Genomic DNA, 17,609 nt, shown 5'->3' on the forward strand with positions numbered 1-17,609 from the left:
CCTGACATTTAGGTTTTCTCTCCTTCGCATCAGTGACATCTGTCTGAGCCACCAAATATCCAAGAGGCCTGCCTGTGCCACCTCTTTTACTCCCAAGATCACGTGTGCTTGTTTTAAACTAACTCTGCTTCTCTATCTCACCATTCCCATTGGTTCTTTGCTTCCTCTTTAGGAATTTCTGTAACACTGGTGCTCCTGTTTTGATGTGCATAAACCTTACTCTGTGATATCTGACTATGTGAACACTGACTTTTTAAATGAGGACTAGAGCAGGCATAGTGTTGTGCTGGCTCTTTTACCTCCTGGCATTTCCTTCCCAGTTTGGTCCTCAGTCTCCTCTTCTCATCCTCAGACTTTGGTCTGACATTGCCACATGTTACTTCTGCCCCAGGAAGTTCCATAGCAAGCATGGAAGACCATGATACCTGGAAGCAAGAAACTCTTGGCCTTTCATGAGCCTGACTTGGGATTTGGGGCACCCCAGTGCTGGAGTGCCACTGTCACTGGTCATCTGCACCTCAGGCCCTATTTGAGATGTCACCCTTTCTTCCAACCAGGGGTTCTTCATGTCTCTCTCAGACATTCCCTTTCAAGGGTCAGAGTATACCTACTGCAACCGCCAGTCTATGGAAGAGTAGCAGCTCTGGTTTCTGGAAATATCTAGAACTTACCTTCCTTTCTCTGAGGACACAAAGGGGAAACTTTATAGCCTGACTGAACAGAAGGCAGTTTTTCCAACACTCAGAACCTCCATGACAGGAGAAACAGGATGGGTGAAGAAATGTTTTGGATTAGCCGAGTTGATGATCAGAGCCATTCTCATTCTGTTTTCTCCCCCCCTTTGAAATCAGGTGGAGATGTTACTGCAAAAAATATCTGGTTGGCAGAAAGTGTCCTGGATATCTTGACGGAGCAGAGGTAGAGTCTGCCTTGACAGGAGCAGGTGTGGGTGTCGGGGTGTGAGCACTGATAGGTGGCCTGAGAACACCTGGGCTTAGACCCGGTGAGGTGGGGGAGGGAGAGGCAAGTGAAGGAATTAAAGCCACTCTCCGGCCCAAAGGGATGAAGGGGTGGGAAAGAAGGCCTTTGCTAAAATATTTCAGAGCCCAGGAAAAACTAGCTTCATCTGATAAGGGTTTATTTTTGATCCAGACCTCCTTGGAATGTTTATCTTTGGGGGGAGATGGGGGAGAATGAGCTCAGCAGAGTGGGGCCAGCCAACTGCCCCGCCCCTGCCTGGCAGGTACCCCTTTTCTCCCTTCCAAGGCTGTCCACCCAAACCACGCTGTCCTGAAGTGGCAGGGGGTGCAGTGGGAGGCCAAGGTTTGCACACAGGGTTGGGGGGCTGCAGTGGTAGAAGGCATAAGGGGGCACATTGGACTTCTGGCTAATTCCTTCCCTTTCCCATCAAAGTAAAGTAAAGGACCAGAAATTTTATGAGGGTTGTACCATATTTGCACTTGTTTGGGGTGAGGCCTTCTCTGTGTGTTCCCTGTTGCTTCACAAAGAGAAGGGGGGACTTCCGTCCAGTGGCCTTGCTCTTCTGTTGCTTGACTTCTGTTTCTGTGCGAGGCCACCACAGTAGTCAGATGATTGGAAGGGCTAATAGTGCCCATATTTCCTGTGGTTCAGAAGGACAGACCTCCCGTATTCACACTTGTCTGGGCCCTGCCCAAGCTGGGGGCTGGGTCAGGTGCCTTGCAGCGCCACCTAGTGCGTTGGGCACAGCTTGCGGCTGGGGCTGGGGCACTTCTTCCTGGTGCCACCCCACTGCCACCAGCACAGCCCGGGAGATCCCAGCAGCGTCTTGCTGGGTCGCTGCCTTTCTGGTGTCCTGGGTGGATGGTTTCACTTTCTCTTTCTCTTCATTATCCCATCCCAGGATTCAGATAATTGATCACCTCTGCTCACAGTCTTCCTGAAAACTGATTTTTCTCATTTTGTTTCTGGTGCCAAATACCCCCTTTTCCTGTGCGGTAAAGCTGAATTTTCCTCATTTGGGCAGGTAGAGCAGTCTCCATGTACATGTGTCAGATAACTGCCCTATCTTTTCTCCTACCCTCCAAAACCTCAAATCCTTTGGTGCAAGTGAGTCCCTAGATATTTAAGACTGTCTTCTACAGCCTCTCCCTCCTTCCCTCCCAGGTGTTTATTTCTTTTTTTTTTTTTTAAAGATTTTATTTATTTATTCATGAGAGACAGAGGGGGGGGGGGCAGAGGGAGAAGCAGGCTCCCAAGGAGCAGGGAGCCCGATGTGGGACTCGATCCCAGGACCCTGAGATCATGACCTGAGCTGAAGGCAGACGCTTAACCATCTGAGCCACCCAGGCGTCCCTTCCCAGGTGTTTCTAAGGCCTTGGAATTAACAGGCAGCAGATAGGGGAGGGCCTCCCCATTGTCCTTGGCTACTGTGTTCATTCTGTGAAAGGAAAAGACCAGAGTCTTTTAATTAGGTGGCTTGAGCACTTTTCCGGAATCAGGATGTTGCCTGGTTGGATTAATTAAACTCCTCCGCTTATTCCTGTGGTTCCTTGCTTTCCAGCAGGGGTGCCAAACTCCTTACAGCTACTTGCTTGGGGGACATAGCTCCCCGTTTTGGCACATTGAAGCAACATTGGAGAGTTTTTGTCATCTCTTTTAGCATTATTTTTATTTTTTTTTAAAGATTTTATTTATTTATTTGAGATAGCGGGCACAAGAGCAGAGGGAGAAGCAGGCTCCTCACTGAGCAGGGAGCCCGATGCGGGGCTTGATCCCAGGACCCTGGGATCATGACCTGAGCTGAAGGCAGACTCTTAACAACTGAGCCACCCAGATGCCCCTAATGGTTTTATTTTTTTTAAGATTTTATTTACTTAGAGAGAGAGGGAGTGCACACACACGTGAGAGAGCATGAGCGGGATGAGGGGCAGAGAGAGAGGGAGAAACAGACTCCCCGCTGAGCAGGGAGCCCAACGTGGGTCTCAATCCAGGAACTCCAGGATCATGACCGGAGCCGAAGGCAGACGCCCAACCTACTGAGCCACCCAGGCATCCCCCCTTCTACTCTTTGTGAAGCAGCAGGGAACACACAGTTCTTTCATTACCCCCTTTCCCCCCGTGGAACTTCTAAAACTCCTGGGGAAATAGGCTTTTCCATCCAAAATCATGTTCTTCTTTTCAGATTGTGATTTAGGGCAGGTACCTCATTGTCTGGGAGTGGGAGCAGTGGCCAGGGAGAGAACCAGGGAAAGGCATATAGCATAGTGGGCCACTAATGATAGGCACGATGGAAGGGCTGACACGGTGTGTCCTAAAGGGTCTTCAAAGGGTCTTAACCCCTGACAGTCCTCATTTCACATCGTAGGAACTGCTGACTTAGGGTTGCCTCTAGAACCTCTTTCTCCTATTCTCTGAGCTGTAGAGAAGCTATGGTGTATTCTCTGTCCCTAGTACCTCACATGGTGCTTGGCATATGATAGGCACTCAGTAAATGTTTGAATAGTGAATCAAAGAACAGGTTGCTTTATCGGAAGCTAAGTAGTTATGCGAAAAAGATTGCTTTCATTCAGTGCTTATCTTTATCGGGCGCCTGGTGGAGCAGTAGGAAATTGTCACTACCTTAGCCAGTTGATAGTCCAAGATGGGTAATGAGCAGGCAGTCAAGGAATCAAAGAACCTCCTCCCAGTGCTAATCACCAGACATTGCTGAGGCCCCAGAGCCACGTGTGGGAGTAAATTGGGAGAGTGAATAGGCGGACAGAGCCCAAGTATCAGGTGCCCCCCCCCCCAACTTCTGCAGGGAGTGGGTGCTGAAGAGCAGCATCCTCATTGCCATGGCTGTTTACACATACCTCCGCCTCATCGTCGACCACCACGGGACTGCCCAGCTCCAGGCCCTGCGGCAGAAGGAGGTAGACTTTTGCATGTCCCTGCTTCGGGAACGGGTAAGGATGAAAACAGCGTGGGCAAGTGAAACCCAGGGTGGGACACCTTATGTGAGTTTTGTGAGGTGACCTAGGCCAAGAGATGTCATTTTGAAGAGAAAGAGGTGGTTCAAGACCTGGTGTTTTTTCATCATTCTGAGACAGAGAAAGGGGGGAGGTGGGGAATCCATGCAGAATAGCCCTGGCTCCTAGAATGGCTGTCTGTTGGACTGGCATCCTAGGGATTCTCCTGGTCAGCTCCGTAGACACTGTTGCACACCACGGACATCAACTGCCACGATTACGTCACCCTCCCCACCTAGCCACCTGGGTGATGGCTGTCGTCAAGTGGGATCGTGATTTGTCCGCTGTCAGATCTCCCGAGCGATATCTCAGAGCTATGATCTCCACTGTGGGAGCCACTTCCCATATGTGGCAATTTAAATTAAAGTTAATTAAAGTTAAATAAAATTAAAAAATCAGTTCCTTAGTTGACTTAGCCACATTTCAAGTGCTCATTAGCCACACGTAATAGTTATCCTTTTGGACAGCATAGAGATGGAGATCATTTCCATTATCACAGATTGTTCTGTTGGACTAGGGAGGGTTGGGGAAAGTTATCGGGGGCTCAGCTTGCCAGTCCTGCCCTTTTAGAATGGTCTCTCTCCATCTGGATCACAGCCATTCTGGGAGGGGAGGCGAAAAGATTCAGGAGGAAGTCAGCGGGGCTTTGGTAGTTTCCAATGGCCTGTCCTTCTGAGGTCAGTCCCCAGCTTCCAGCTCTCTTCCCCTTTGGTTCCAGAAGAAACCCTGTTGTCCCTTGGACCCTCTTTCCTTCCTTCCCTAGAACAAGCTGCTCCTTGGTCCTTCCTGCAGCAGGTAAACTGTCTGTGTTTTTATTCTCTCTCCTGTCCCTCCTCCCCTCACCAAGTTCATGGAGTGTTTAATGATTGGCCGGGACCTCGTAAGACTACTTCAGAATGTTGCTAGGATACCAGAATTTGAACTGCTTTGGAAAGATATTATCCATAACCCTCAGGCCTTAAGTCCTCAGTTCACAGGTAAGTAAGGACCAGGGCATCCTGCCCTTGGGAGTTGGGAGGTCAGTGTATGTGTGCTGTGTGAATCCAGAGGGTAGAGGCTGGAGGTAGGAGAGGCTTTGACCACCAGATATAGGAAGCTTGGGACTGGGCAGGCTCTGCCAAGTACGGCTGAATGTGGAAATGGCAGAGGTATAGAATAATTCATGTGGTTCCCAGATAGCCCCTGCTTGGCAGACTCCAGCTGCCATTGCTCCTAAGAAAAACCGAGACAGAACTGTGATCACCTTCCTCCCTTCCCTGCAGCTCTTTGGCTTGGGAGGTGAGCTGATGACCAGCTTCCAGCCTCACTGGGTCCAGCAGGGGAGGCAGAGGTCAGCTCGTGAGACTGAGTCAGCAGAGGGGCTGGGATTAGCCTTTTAAGAGAATGAATGCTTCTCCCTGGGAGCAGTCTTGCCTCTGAATTCCAAGGATCCAGCTTAGCCGAAATTCTCTTCAGCAGAGGGAGTCTCTGTGTGCCTCTCCCTGACAAGGTCTTTTTGATAGCTCTTTCCCCTTCTCAGGGTCCCCATCCCACCTCCAGCACGCATGTGTGTATATGTAGATTGCGTGTGTGCATGTACATGGGTGTGCACATGGAAACAATTGTCTAGGCCCTGGAGAGTCAGGAAGGAGAGGAAAGAACTGGTTCTCCCTTATATCGTATTGCTCTTATATTGAACATGTGTTGAGTTGTTTTGAGTGCTTACTGTGTGCTAGACACATGGATGTTAACTCATTTAATCCTCAGGACAACCCTGTAAAATGGATATTTTACTTTCCACATTTACAGATAAAGAAAATGAGGTTCAAGGAGATTAAGTAATTTGCCCAAGGCTACACAGCTAGTGAGTGTCACAGGCAGGATTTGGATCCAGGTCTGTTTGACTCCAGAGCCCGTGCCTATACCACAACACCACATTGATCCCAGGACCCAGGGATGGGACCATCAGGAGCAGGAAGAGAGGCTAGGGTTTCCCCTGTTTTTCCCCTAACTTTTCCACATGTTGCCAACTGGAATAATGTGAGTAGGGGGCTCTGGATGGCCAGGAGCAGAAGAGCAGTAATATATCTGGATCCTGGGGATGGTGGTTGGTTGGAACAGAACATGGCAGATGCTGGTTAGAACCCCCACTTGTATCTGTGCTTGACCTCTCTTGGTCTTGTCTTAGAATTTCCCCAAGAGCAAGACCACTGGCCATCAGAACTTGGCCCAGGTTCCCCACCTGCCTTCTTTCCTTCTGGTCCTCAGGCTTGTCTCTTTTCTCTTCCCTTACACACTTCATTCAGGTATCCTGCAGCTTCTTCAGTCAAGAACATCCCGGAAATTTCTAGCATGTCGTCTAACCCCAGACATGGAGACTAAGCTCCTCTTCATGACCTCCCGGGTAAGCTAACCTTTTGTAGCAGGAACAGAAGCTGCAGGTTGGCTGGGCTTCTTCCTCCAGTCTGCAGATGCCTTACCCCTGAGTGCTGACTGGCAGAGTGGTGATCAGGTGGGTACCCAGTCTACCTGGCATTGGGCAGGGTGCTACGAGCTGGGAATACAGGGTTGAGTAAAAGAGGTACATCCAGTTGGAGCTCTTGTGAAGATTCCAGTCTGTCTAAAACCGTCATTAAACCAATAATTACACAAATTATGTAATTTACAAGTATGAAATGGACTGTAAAAGGTAGAGTGTTCATTCTGGGAAACCCACTATTCCTTGGGCTGCATGTGAGTTCTCAGGAAGAGAGCTATGGCCTTTTGGTTTCCAACCATGGCTGAGTTATGGCAGAATTACTTGAGCAACATGTTAAAAATACATCTTCCTAGATGCTAGTCTCCCAGATAATCTGATTGAGGAATCTATGTTTTTAACAGAGAGTTTCCAGGCAACAGCTCCTCTACAGCCAGTCTGGGGTTGGGAAGCCACTGGCCTAGTCCACTTTTGTTTTCTTGAGTCATGCAGGAGAGCCTTCCAGATCTGTATTACCCCATGTGGTAGCCACTGGCCATGGGTTACAATTTAAAGTAGTTAAAGCAAGGGGCTCCTGGCTGGCTCAGTTGGTGGAACGTGTGACTCTTGACCTCAGGGTCATGAGTTTAAGCCCCACGTTGGATATAGAGATGACTTAACAAAATCTTAAAAAAAAAAATTGGGGGGTGGGACGCCTGGGTGGCTCAGTCGGTGAAGCGTCTGCCTTCGGCTCATGTCATGATCCCAGGGTTCTGGGATTGAGTCCTGCATCAGTTCCCTGCTCGAGGGGGATCTGTTTGTCCCTCTGCCTGCCACTCCCCCTCTGACAAATACATAAATAAAATCTTTAAAAAAAAAAGGGATGCCTGGGTGGCTCAGTCACCTAAGTGTCTGCCTTCGGCTCAGGTCATGATTCCAGGGTCCTGGGGTCGAGTCCCACATCGGGCTCCTGGCTCAGTGGGGAGCCTGCTTCTCCCTCTGGCCCTCCCCCTGCTCATGCTCACTCTCTCTTTCTCTCTGACAATGAAATCTTAAAAAAAAAAAAATTTTTTTAGGGGCACCTGGCTGGCTCAGTCGTTAAGTGTCTGCCTTCAGCTCAGGTCAACCCCGCATCGGGCTCCCTGCTCAGCGGGAAGCCTGCTTCTCCCTCTCCCACTCCCCCCTGCTTGTGTTCCCTCTCTCACTTTGTCTCTCTCTGTCAAATAAATAAAATCTTTAAAAAAAATTTTTTTTAAATAAATAAAGTAGGTAAAGCTAGGTAAAATTAAAAATTCAGTACCTCAGTTGCATTAGCTACGTTTTAAGTGCTCAGTAGGCACCATCGTTGCAGAAAGTTCTGCTGGACAGTGTTGATCTAGTTGTATCTTTTCTTTTCTTTTTTATATTGTATTTGCTTATTTGAGAAAGAGAGCATACTCGTGAGAGAGAGCATGAGCAGAGTGAGGGGCAGAGGGAGAGGGAGAAGCAGACTCTCCACTGAGCAGGAGCCTAATGTGGGGCTCGATCCCAGGGCTCCAGGGTCATGACCTGAGCCAAAGACAGATGCTCAACCAACTACCCCTGTTTCTTTCTTTTTATTCCTTCTCCTCACTGTTTTGTTTGAATTTGGGGAATAGAAGGGGAGAAAACTGCATCTCTCTTACTTAGTGTTGTTATTATACCACTTTAGAGTGTGATCGGGGAAGGAGTTGCTGCAAGAAGGTTTGGAGAGTCTGTGTACCTGAGATAGTGACCCCGTAGGTTGCTGAACATCAGAAAGCTCTGTCAGTGCTGAGTGGCAAACAGGCTCCACTCTTGTTCTCGAGGAACACTCCTTGTTGGCCACAAGGGGCTCTAGAAGATAAGAAAAGATGATGCTTAGGACTAGAGCCTCTGTGACCAGAATAGGAGAAAGGAGCCAAAAATGGGCTGCAGTCACAGTTGGGGGTAAATGTTTAGGACATTAGGTGGATGGCAGGAATGAAGGCATCCCTGGCACAAGAGGTGAGTGAGAAAGAGTCTCGGCACTTTTTTCAGTCAAGGACTGTTTAAATCAGGAAGTCTTCCCAAAGGAGGAGAAGTCAAGAAGAAAGTGAGTTTATGAATGAGTGGAGGGAAGAGATTGAAGTCTGGGTCAAGCCTAGTGTCATTTTCCTCTGCCCGGAGACCACACCCTTCCTTCCGAGTTTCTCTCCAACGCCCCCTTCCTCCAGGTGCGGTTTGGTCAACAAAAGCGTTACCAGGATTGGTTCCAGCGCCAGTACCTGTCAACCCCAGACAGTCAGTCTCTGCGCTGTGACCTCATTCGCTACATCTGTGGGGTTGTCCACCCTTCTAACGAAGTGCTGAGTTCAGATATCTTGCCCCGATGGGCCATCATTGGCTGGCTCCTGACAACATGCACGGTGAGGGGCTGGGCTGTGGGATGGAGGCTCTCGGGTGGTGAAGAGCCCTCTTCCCTTGAGTTCCCCCTATTTCCATGCTTCCGTGCTGCACTGGTTGGGCCTAGACCTGTCTCTCCAACTGCCTCTCTGGGCCTCCTGACCCCTACGGGCCCTTCCTTCACTTTCTTCCTGCTGAATGTCTGCGCCTTCGTCCAGCCTCCATCCGTGTCCCTCGAAGTGGACTACACTCATTATTCCCCATCTGGGTTTGGGGTTGAACAGGTCCATCTCTGCCTTTACTGACGATCCTTAAGCCCAGATTTCTCAGGCCTCCCCGTCTTTCCTTTTAGTTTTCAGAACCATATATGGTCATTCCTCTGAATGGTTCCTTCCTCAGATTCAGGGCTTGTGTTCCTTAGACCCTCACTTGGCAACCGTTTGGCATCAGCTTTGGATACTAATGCAAACATAGGGACTCCATGGCATAGCCATGTCTTTCCCAGCATTTTTCTCCCTGTTCCTTGGGTAGGAAACTCCAAATTGTCTGCACTCTGGCCTCTAGTTGCCTTTTGACCCCCCCCCCCCCAACTGGGTCCTTGGAATGTGCTGATTCAGACACAACAACAGGCTGTTCCTAGGGGGTCTTTCAGTCAGGAATGTGCCTGGGGAGCCCAGCAGGGGCAGCCTAGGCGCTGGTCTGAATGTGTGTCAGTGAGGTCCCAGCTCCTTTTCTAGGATCAAGGATGTGTTCTTCTGGATGTATGAGAACCCAGGTCAATCCCTGGTCCCTTGGTCAGTGAGAACACGGCCACTTGCACTCTTAGGCAGACTTGTGTGCCCCTCACCCCTGGGGGGTTCCATCTGTCTCACTAGGAAGTGAATTTATTTCATAGATGGGCAGTTGTGTGGGCCCTGGAGGCTGCCTTGCGCTTCTGAAGGGAAGGGAGCTGGTTGATGAAATCAGCCCTCCCTTCTCCTCTCTATTCCAGTCAAATGTCGCTGCCTCCAATGCCAAGCTGGCTCTGTTTTACGACTGGCTGTTCTTTAGCCCAGACAAGGATAGCATTATGAACATAGGTATGTGACCAGACCGGGCAACACCGCCCCCATCTCCCAAGCCCCTGCCTAGCCTTGGTGACAGTAGTCATAAATCTCAGGGCAGCCTGGGGAGAGGCAGCTTATCCGGGAGCAGTTCCATTGTTCCTCACCAGTGCTCCCTTGATGTAGAAGGAAGATTGCTTTTATGAAGCCAAGCGCTCACTCCCCCCGTTTTGCCCTAGAGCTTATGCTTGGGCTTCTGGTGGGGAGGGCCTAGGCACAGGGCTGTGCCACACCCTGCTTTTCCTCTCCTGCCACTTCTATTCTCCAAGCTATATGCTGGGGACAAGGGAGATGAGAGCTAGGAGCTGTTTCGGGGCCTGTCTGCTTTTGGGTCTGCTCAGTGGGACTAGGGGGTAGGGATACAGCTTTCTCCCGAACCATGCATAAGTACTGATGCCTTGTTTCATGGAGCTGGGAACAGACTGTCTGATGTGGGGGCCCTTTCATTCCACCTTCCCCAGAACCGGCCATCCTGGTCATGCACCACTCCATGAAGCCACACCCAGCCATCACTGCCACACTCCTGGACTTCATGTGCCGTGTAAGTGTGTGTCCCCTTCACCTTATAGGCCCACAAATAGGTCTTCTCAGTGCCCTTCATCGTGGGAGCAGCTGTGGTCATAGGTCCTACCCCCCAGGTTAGTGAATGCTCCCCTTCCATATTCCTGCCATGTCCCGTGGGATCTTTCCATGTTTTTTTTTGACCTCAGGGATAATGACTTAAGGTAGAATCTGGTCCCTCTGCGGGGCAACCAGGTCTAGGAAGAATTAACCATTTTAGCAACCTGAAATGGTGAGGAATATTCCAGACTTTTCTGCAGCCATACTTGTGTTTTCTGATCAAAACTGAAGCAGCTTTTTAGCTCTAGTTCAGCAGAACACTCTGTGTTGTGTGCTCATTCTTTGCTTCCTTTCTTCCCTTCCAGATCATTCCCAACTTCTATCCACCATTGGAGGGCCATGTGCGACAGGGTGTGTTCTCCTCCCTCAACCACATTGTGGAGAAACGGGTCTTGGCGTAAGAACTTTACGTGTCTGTAAGCAGCGGGGAGGGGCTGTTTTCTCATGTGTCACTCGGTCACGCACATTCAGATACTGTCCTAGCGCTGCTCACTTTTCCTGACAGGAAGTACTGGCTCTGCCCCAGACTGCTGAGACTATGTCCTCTTGACACTTAGAGAAATTTTGGTCTTGTCACATTCCAGGGGTCTGAGTATGGCCCAGCTGCACTGGCTGGGCATAGACCTGTCTCTCCAACTGAAGTGACGAGCTCTGATGTTGACCTTCATTCATGTTCCCCCCGCCCCAGGCATTTGGCTCCCCTATTTGACAACCCTAAATTGGATAAGGAGCTTCGGGCAATGCTGAGGGAGAAGTTTCCCGAGTTCTGCAGTTCGCCTAGCCCACCAGTGGAAGGTATGGGGCCCTCCCATTCTATTACCTGTTTGAGAAGAGGGATGGAGACACCCAGGGCTCTCAGCCTGGAGCCCCATGTATGTCGCCCCGGCGCGATTCTTCACCTCTGTGACTGTCCATTTCAGGTTTTTGTTCCGCACTTTCTCTTTAATGAGTTTTTGTGTTGTCTTCCTTGGTTCTCCCTCTCCATCTGATATTACCTGACTTTTACTGACCTCTCTTGCTCCTCAGCTCCTGTGTCTTCTCTCAGTAGTCTACCCTGCATAGGGAAGGCTTTCATGGGTATTTGTGTTTGCCTCACTGTAACTTCATGCGACTCTTCTCTCTTCCCATCCCCGGGCCCTGAGTCCTGATGAGAGGTGGTCATGTTGGGTCTCAACTCTTGCTCCCAGTTATACACATACACCCTTTTTTGTTTTGGGGTAAGGCTTAAGCCAAGCAGAACTTCCCAGCTTGGTTTTAAAGTGAAGAGTACTTGGGACTGTCCCTGGTCTTACCTACTTGTCAATGCAAGCTAAGCACAGCAGGCATTTCCTGTACCATTCTTATTCCTGGCAGAATTGCCCTGCAAGTCGTGAAAGGTTGTGAGGACAAGATGTCTGTCCTTCCAGTGTCTGTAATCCACCTGCCCCCCAAGTTAGGCATGTTAGGTCACAGGAGGCCATCAAATGCTTTGTCTCTTTCCTCCTAAGTCAAACTTGAGGAGCCGGTTTCTGTGGAGATGGACAACCACATGTCAGACAAGGATGAGGGTTGCTATGACAACGCAGAGGCAGCCTTCAGTGACGATGAGGAGGACCTCAGCAGCAGAGGTGGGCTCAGCAGCGAAGGGGCTCTGGGTGGCATCACCCCTAAGAGGACCAGGTGGCAGGAGCAGCCTCTCTGCGGCCTCTCTGTTGCCTTGGCCCCCCGCGTTAGTCTCGTTAGCAGGGTTACTGGATGGGACTCCAGGGCGCAGAGCCCTGCCCTTGGCCCTGAAGCAGGAGGGAGAGAAGGAGGAGTGGCCCCTGCCCTTGTGTGCTCCTAAGGCTGGGTGTGTCCACATCCAGGGCACTTGCACACCTGGCGTGTGGGGCTGTCCCTGCTGCTGGTGTCTGGGCAAATGACCGCTTTCCTGAATCATTCCCTTCAGGAAAGAAGAGAGAGTTTCGCTTCCACCCTATCAAGGAGACAGTTGTGGAGGAGCCAGTTGATATCACCCCTTATCTTGACCAACTGGATGAGTCCCTAAGGGACAAAGTGCTTCAGCTCCAGAAGGGGAGGTGGGTGCAGCTCCTGTCCTCAGCCTCAGGAGGCTCAGCCCCAGGCTTTCTCCCTGCTACCTGGTGGGGGTGGTGGGGAGTATGGAGAAGTAGTAGAAGCTCCGCAATGTGCCTTCTGCAGTTTGGGTTGGGGGTATGGGCTGGGGGAAGGCAGCCTCGTTCCCCAGCACGCAGGTCTCCCTCTGTAGGTTCTAGGACAAGAGTCTCTGAGAACCAAAGTGGGATGATGGGGATTTCCTTTCCTTTAGGGCCTCTCCCTCTCCCCGGAGAGTAGCAGATTGGGCCCTAAAGCTCCCCCGACCCAAGCCCGGATTCATACAGAGCTCCTTTGTCTTGTCTGTGCATGAGTGGGCTTTGCTGGTTGAGTGTCCTGCCCTCTGCTGTCATTACGTCCCTGAGATTTCCTCTCAATTCTGCACTACAGTGACACCGAGGCCCAGTGTGAGGTCATGCAGGAAATCGTGGACCAGGTCCTAGAGGTGAGGAGACCCCACCCCCTGAGGAGGAAGCAGCCTAGCCCACGCAGCGCAGAACTCCCCCACCCAGGCAGCTGACTTCTTCCCGTCCTCAAGATGGGTCCCCTCTGGTGGCGCAGGGCTTTGTTGATCCTGGAGGTGGAAGCAGATTGAGTGCAGAGGCTCCGGGTCGTGGGGGCAGTAAGGCTTGGGTCCCGTGGTGATACCTGCTCACTTGTCTCACCACCAGGAAGACTTTGACTCGGAGCAGCTGTCTGTCCTTGCTTCCTGCCTACAGGAGCTCTTCAAGGCCCACTTTCGAGGGGAGGTGTTGCCTGAGGAGATCACCGAGGAGTAAGGCTTATCTTTCCTGACCCCTCCACCTACCCACTGGCTTCTGGGAGCCAGAAGTATGCTCTTAGAGCCCTAGTCCAGGAGGCATCTTGCTGTAGACCTGAGAGAAATAATCTTCACTTATTTTACTTTTTTTTTTTTTCACGATTTTATTTTCAAGCAATCTCTACACCCAGCATGGGGCTTGAACTCAGACCCTGAGATCAGGAGTCACACGCTCCACCGACTGAGCCAGCTAGGCACCCCTCTCTTTACTTGTTTTTATTCTCACGTGTGCTGATTCACTTAAGGATTCATTTTTGTCTGCTGAATGCGGAGCGTGGGGCAGAGACTAGGGCCCCTTCCTGTGTGCCCAGCCCTTGCTGCTGTAGGTGGGATTGGACCCTTGCCTGGACCCTCCCAGAAGGGCACGAATCTCATTTTCTTTTTCTTTCTTTCTTTTTTTTTTTTTTTAAAGATTTTATTTTTAAGCAATCTCTATACCCAACATGGGAGCTCAAACCCACAACCCCAAGATCAAGAGTTGCATGTTCCTCCACCTGAGCCAGCTGGGCGCCCCAGGCATCTCATTTTCAGTGACAGTCACTACCCAGACTGTGGTGTATGTTAGGAATCTGTCTTCTCTGTGACCGAGCCTCTGGGACAGCAGGAAGTTGACCTTTGGTTTGGAAAGGAGCAGGCTGGCATCTAGCCTCCCTAATGTCTGCCTGCAGCCCATCTTCTCTACTCATGTGGACTCTTAGATGTCACCCTCCTCTTGCAGGTCCCTGGAGGAGTCTGTGGGAAAGCCTCTCTACCTAATATTTAGGTAAGGGTCCAGCTGTAGGAGACACTGCTGGGCCATCTGTCCTTCCTCTCAGCAGTCCTATGCTTCTGTCCTAGGGTAATGGGACTCCTTTTCCAGAGGGGAGGGATATGCAGTGGGCACAGATAGCTCATGCCTCCACAGGAGAGTCGCCCTACATACAGCTCTGCTCCCCCCCTCCCCCTCCCCCTCCAGGAACCTGTGCCAAATGCAGGAAGACAACAGCAGCTTCTCTCTGCTTCTGGATCTTCTCTCTGAGCTCTATCAAAAACAGCCCAAGATTGGCTACCACCTGTTGTACTACCTGAGGGCCAGGTGGGTGTGGTCCCCACATTGGAGAAGGTGTCCTGGAGAGCCTCTCCTACGCACACTGATTCCCCCGCCCTCGGCTGTCACCACCACGGCCTTCCATGTGTTGCTTGCTTTAAAACCACAATTCGGTGGTTTAAAGTATATTCCCCAAGTTGTACAATTGTTGCTGCTGGCTAATTTAGAAAATTTTCATCACCTGCAAGAGAAACCATGTCCCAGTTAGCAGTCACCTTCCCATTGTCCCTTTCACCCCACCCCTGTCAACCACGGATCTGCTTTCTGTCTTTATAGATTTACTTATTCTGCATGTTTCGTATAAATGGAATCATACAGCGTGTGTGGTTTCTCATGACTGGCTTTGTCACTTAGTGTAGTGTTTTCAAGGTTTATCCCTGCTGTAGCTTGTGTCAGAACTTCCTTTTTTTATGCCCAAATAATACTCCACTGTCTAGATATACCACAGTTTGTTTATCCGTTCACCCAGCGATGGACATTTGATTTGTTTCTGCTTTTTTGTCTATTGTGAAAAGAGTTGCTGTGAACATTCACATACAGATTTTTACCTGGACACAGGTTTTCAATTTTCCTGGGTATATATACCTAAGAGTAGATGCCGGTCGAACGGTAACTCCATCTCTAACTTGGTGAGGACCTGCGGAACTACTTTCCAGAGTGACTGCAGCCAGTTTCCGTTGCCACCTGCTGTGGGGGAGGCTTCTAGTGCTTTCACAGGCTTCCCAACCTGTCGTTGTGCAGCTTTTTCATTACAACCATCCTAATGGGTTTGTGGTTTTGATTTGCATTTTTCTGATGGCTAATGATATCGAGCAGTTTTTCATGTGCTTGTCATTGGCCATTTACCTATTTTCTTTGGAGAAATGTCTGTTCAGATCCTCTCCTGTTTTTTGTTTTTGTTTTAAGACTTAGTGTGCACAGCGGAGACGGGCACAGGGACAGGGAGAGAGAGTCTTAAGCAGACTCCACACTGAGCGCAGAGCCTGACGTGTGGCTTGATCCCACCACCCAGTGATCATGACCTGAGCTGAAGCCAGGAGTCGGACGCTTGACCGACTGAGCCACCCAGGCGCCCCTCCTCTCCTCTCCTGTTTGTTTGTTTGTTTTTTTAAAGATTTTATTTATTTATTTGACAGAGACAAAGCGAGAGAGGGGACACAAGCAGGGGGAGTGGGAGAGGGAGAAGCAGGCTTCCCGCCAAGCAGGAGCCGGATGCGGGGCTCGATCCCAGGACCCTGGGATCATGACCTGAGCCGAAGGCAGACACTTCACAACTGAGCCACCCAGGCGCCCCCTCTCCTGTTTTTTAATTGGGGTTATTCATCTTTTTATTGTTGATTTTTAAGATCTTTTTTTATATATATTCGGGATACAAGTCCCTTACGAAACATAACGTTTGCAAATATTTTCTCATTCTGCGGGTTGTCTATTTACCTCCTTGATGGCATCCTTTGAAACACAGATGTTTGACTTTTTTTTTTTTGTAGATTTTATTTATTTGACAGAGAGACACAGTGAGGGAGGGAACACAAGCAGGGGGAGTGGGAGAGAGAGAAGCAGGCTTCCCGCTGAGCAGGGAGCCTGATGTGGGGCTTGATCCCAGGACCCTGGGATCATGACCTGAGCCGAAGGCAGCTGCTTAATGACTGAGCCACCCAGGTGCCCCAATGTTTTACATTTTGAAGAGTACAATTTATCTTTTCTCCATCACTTGTGCTTTTGGTGTCATGTAGATTTTCTCCTATGTTTTCTTTCTTTTTTTTAAGATTTTATTTATTTATTTGACAGAGTGAGAGCGAGAGCAGGAGCACAAGCAGGGGGAGTGGGAGAGGGAGAAGCTGGCTTCCCGCAGAGCAGGGAGCCCGATGTGGGACTCGATCCCAGGACCCTGGAATCATGACCTGAGCCGAAGGCAGACGCTTAACAACTGAGCCACCCAGGCGCCCCTTTCCCGTAGTTTCTTCTAGGAGTTGTATAGTTTCAGTTCTTTTTTTTTTTTTTTTTAAGATTTTATTTATTTATTTGACAGAGAGAGACACAGCGAGAGAGGGAACACAAGCAGGGGGAGTGGGAGAGGGAGAAGCAGGCTTCCCGCGGAGCGGGGAGCCCGATGCGGGGCTCGATCCCAGGACCCTGGGATCATGACCCGAGCCGAAGGCAGACGCTTAACGACTGAGCCACCCAGGCGCCCCTAGTTTCAGTTCTTAACATTTAGGCCTATAACCCCTTTTGAGTTGTTTTGTATGTGATGTGAGGTGGGGGCCTCTATGTGGTGGTGTCCTCATTGCTCAGAGCCCTGAAATCAGGAAGCGAGCTTTCTAGCCTGAGCTGAGCCCTCTCCTGTGTTCAACTCTCACCAGTTAGCGGCTTCATTAACTGTGGTCAGCGTCCTATCTGGAGCTCTGGGGAAGGATGGGGAGAAAGAAAAGTGTGTCCTGGTTTTTATAAGTTACCAAGCTCTTGAGGAAGGCAGGGGAAAGCCATGAGACGGATTAGCCCAGAGCATCGGGGGCAGCAAAGGGATTGCAGAGGAGGGCCTACTTAGGGGATGTCTGAGGCTGGATGCTGGCTTAGGCCCAAATGCTCTTGCAGCAAAGCTGCTGCTGGAAAGATGAACCTGTACGAGTCATTTGCCCAGGCCACGCAGCTGGGTGATCTGCACACCTGCTTAATGATGGACATGAAGGCCTGCCAGGAAGACGATGTGCGGCTGCTGTGCCACCTCACACCCTCCATCTATACAGAGGTCAGTGTCTCTGATGGAGTCCCGCTGAGGCAGGGCAGCGGTGCAGGGCAGGCTCACAGGTCTGCGCATCTCTCCTGGCCTGGGCAGGCGGTTTTTTCCAGCACCACACCTGCCCGTGGGCCCCCCTCCCATTAAAGGTTAAAAAATGTCTAAAACCCACAGAATTCCTATCCTGTGCTTTGTGTTGTGAGTTGGGGTCTGGACCTCTACACTTGGCTTCTCAGCTTTGGCCCCATCCTCTGGACCCAGGACAGGCCCCAACCAAATCCACGTTCACACATTGCAGGCCCTCTTGCCATTTGATTGCTCACTCTCAGTTTCTCTAGTGGTTCCCAA

General features: G+C 50.4%; 1 protein-coding gene across 2 annotated transcripts in view; it reads left to right on the forward strand.

Moving 5' to 3' along the window:
- The window catches only part of INTS3 (integrator complex subunit 3), a 40,641-nt gene that overhangs the window by 17,073 nt on the left and 5,959 nt on the right, over positions 1–17,609 (forward strand). For both annotated transcript variants that reach the window (XM_027612221.2, XM_027612223.1), the window contains 16 exons: positions 852–918; positions 3,782–3,926; positions 4,837–4,966; positions 6,275–6,372; positions 8,637–8,828; positions 9,797–9,884; positions 10,370–10,449; positions 10,835–10,926; positions 11,218–11,324; positions 12,017–12,136; positions 12,457–12,586; positions 13,011–13,065; positions 13,292–13,395; positions 14,159–14,203; positions 14,396–14,515; positions 17,120–17,273. In XM_027612221.2, the coding sequence (XP_027468022.1) occupies positions 852–918; positions 3,782–3,926; positions 4,837–4,966; positions 6,275–6,372; positions 8,637–8,828; positions 9,797–9,884; positions 10,370–10,449; positions 10,835–10,926; positions 11,218–11,324; positions 12,017–12,136; positions 12,457–12,586; positions 13,011–13,065; positions 13,292–13,395; positions 14,159–14,203; positions 14,396–14,515; positions 17,120–17,273 (1,727 nt within the window). The remainder of the gene's footprint in view (positions 1–851; positions 919–3,781; positions 3,927–4,836; positions 4,967–6,274; positions 6,373–8,636; positions 8,829–9,796; positions 9,885–10,369; positions 10,450–10,834; positions 10,927–11,217; positions 11,325–12,016; positions 12,137–12,456; positions 12,587–13,010; positions 13,066–13,291; positions 13,396–14,158; positions 14,204–14,395; positions 14,516–17,119; positions 17,274–17,609) is intronic.

The sequence above is a fragment of the Zalophus californianus genome, chromosome 10 (genome assembly GCF_009762305.2).
Source record: "Zalophus californianus isolate mZalCal1 chromosome 10, mZalCal1.pri.v2, whole genome shotgun sequence".
NCBI classification, from domain to species: Eukaryota; Metazoa; Chordata; class Mammalia; order Carnivora; family Otariidae; genus Zalophus; species Zalophus californianus.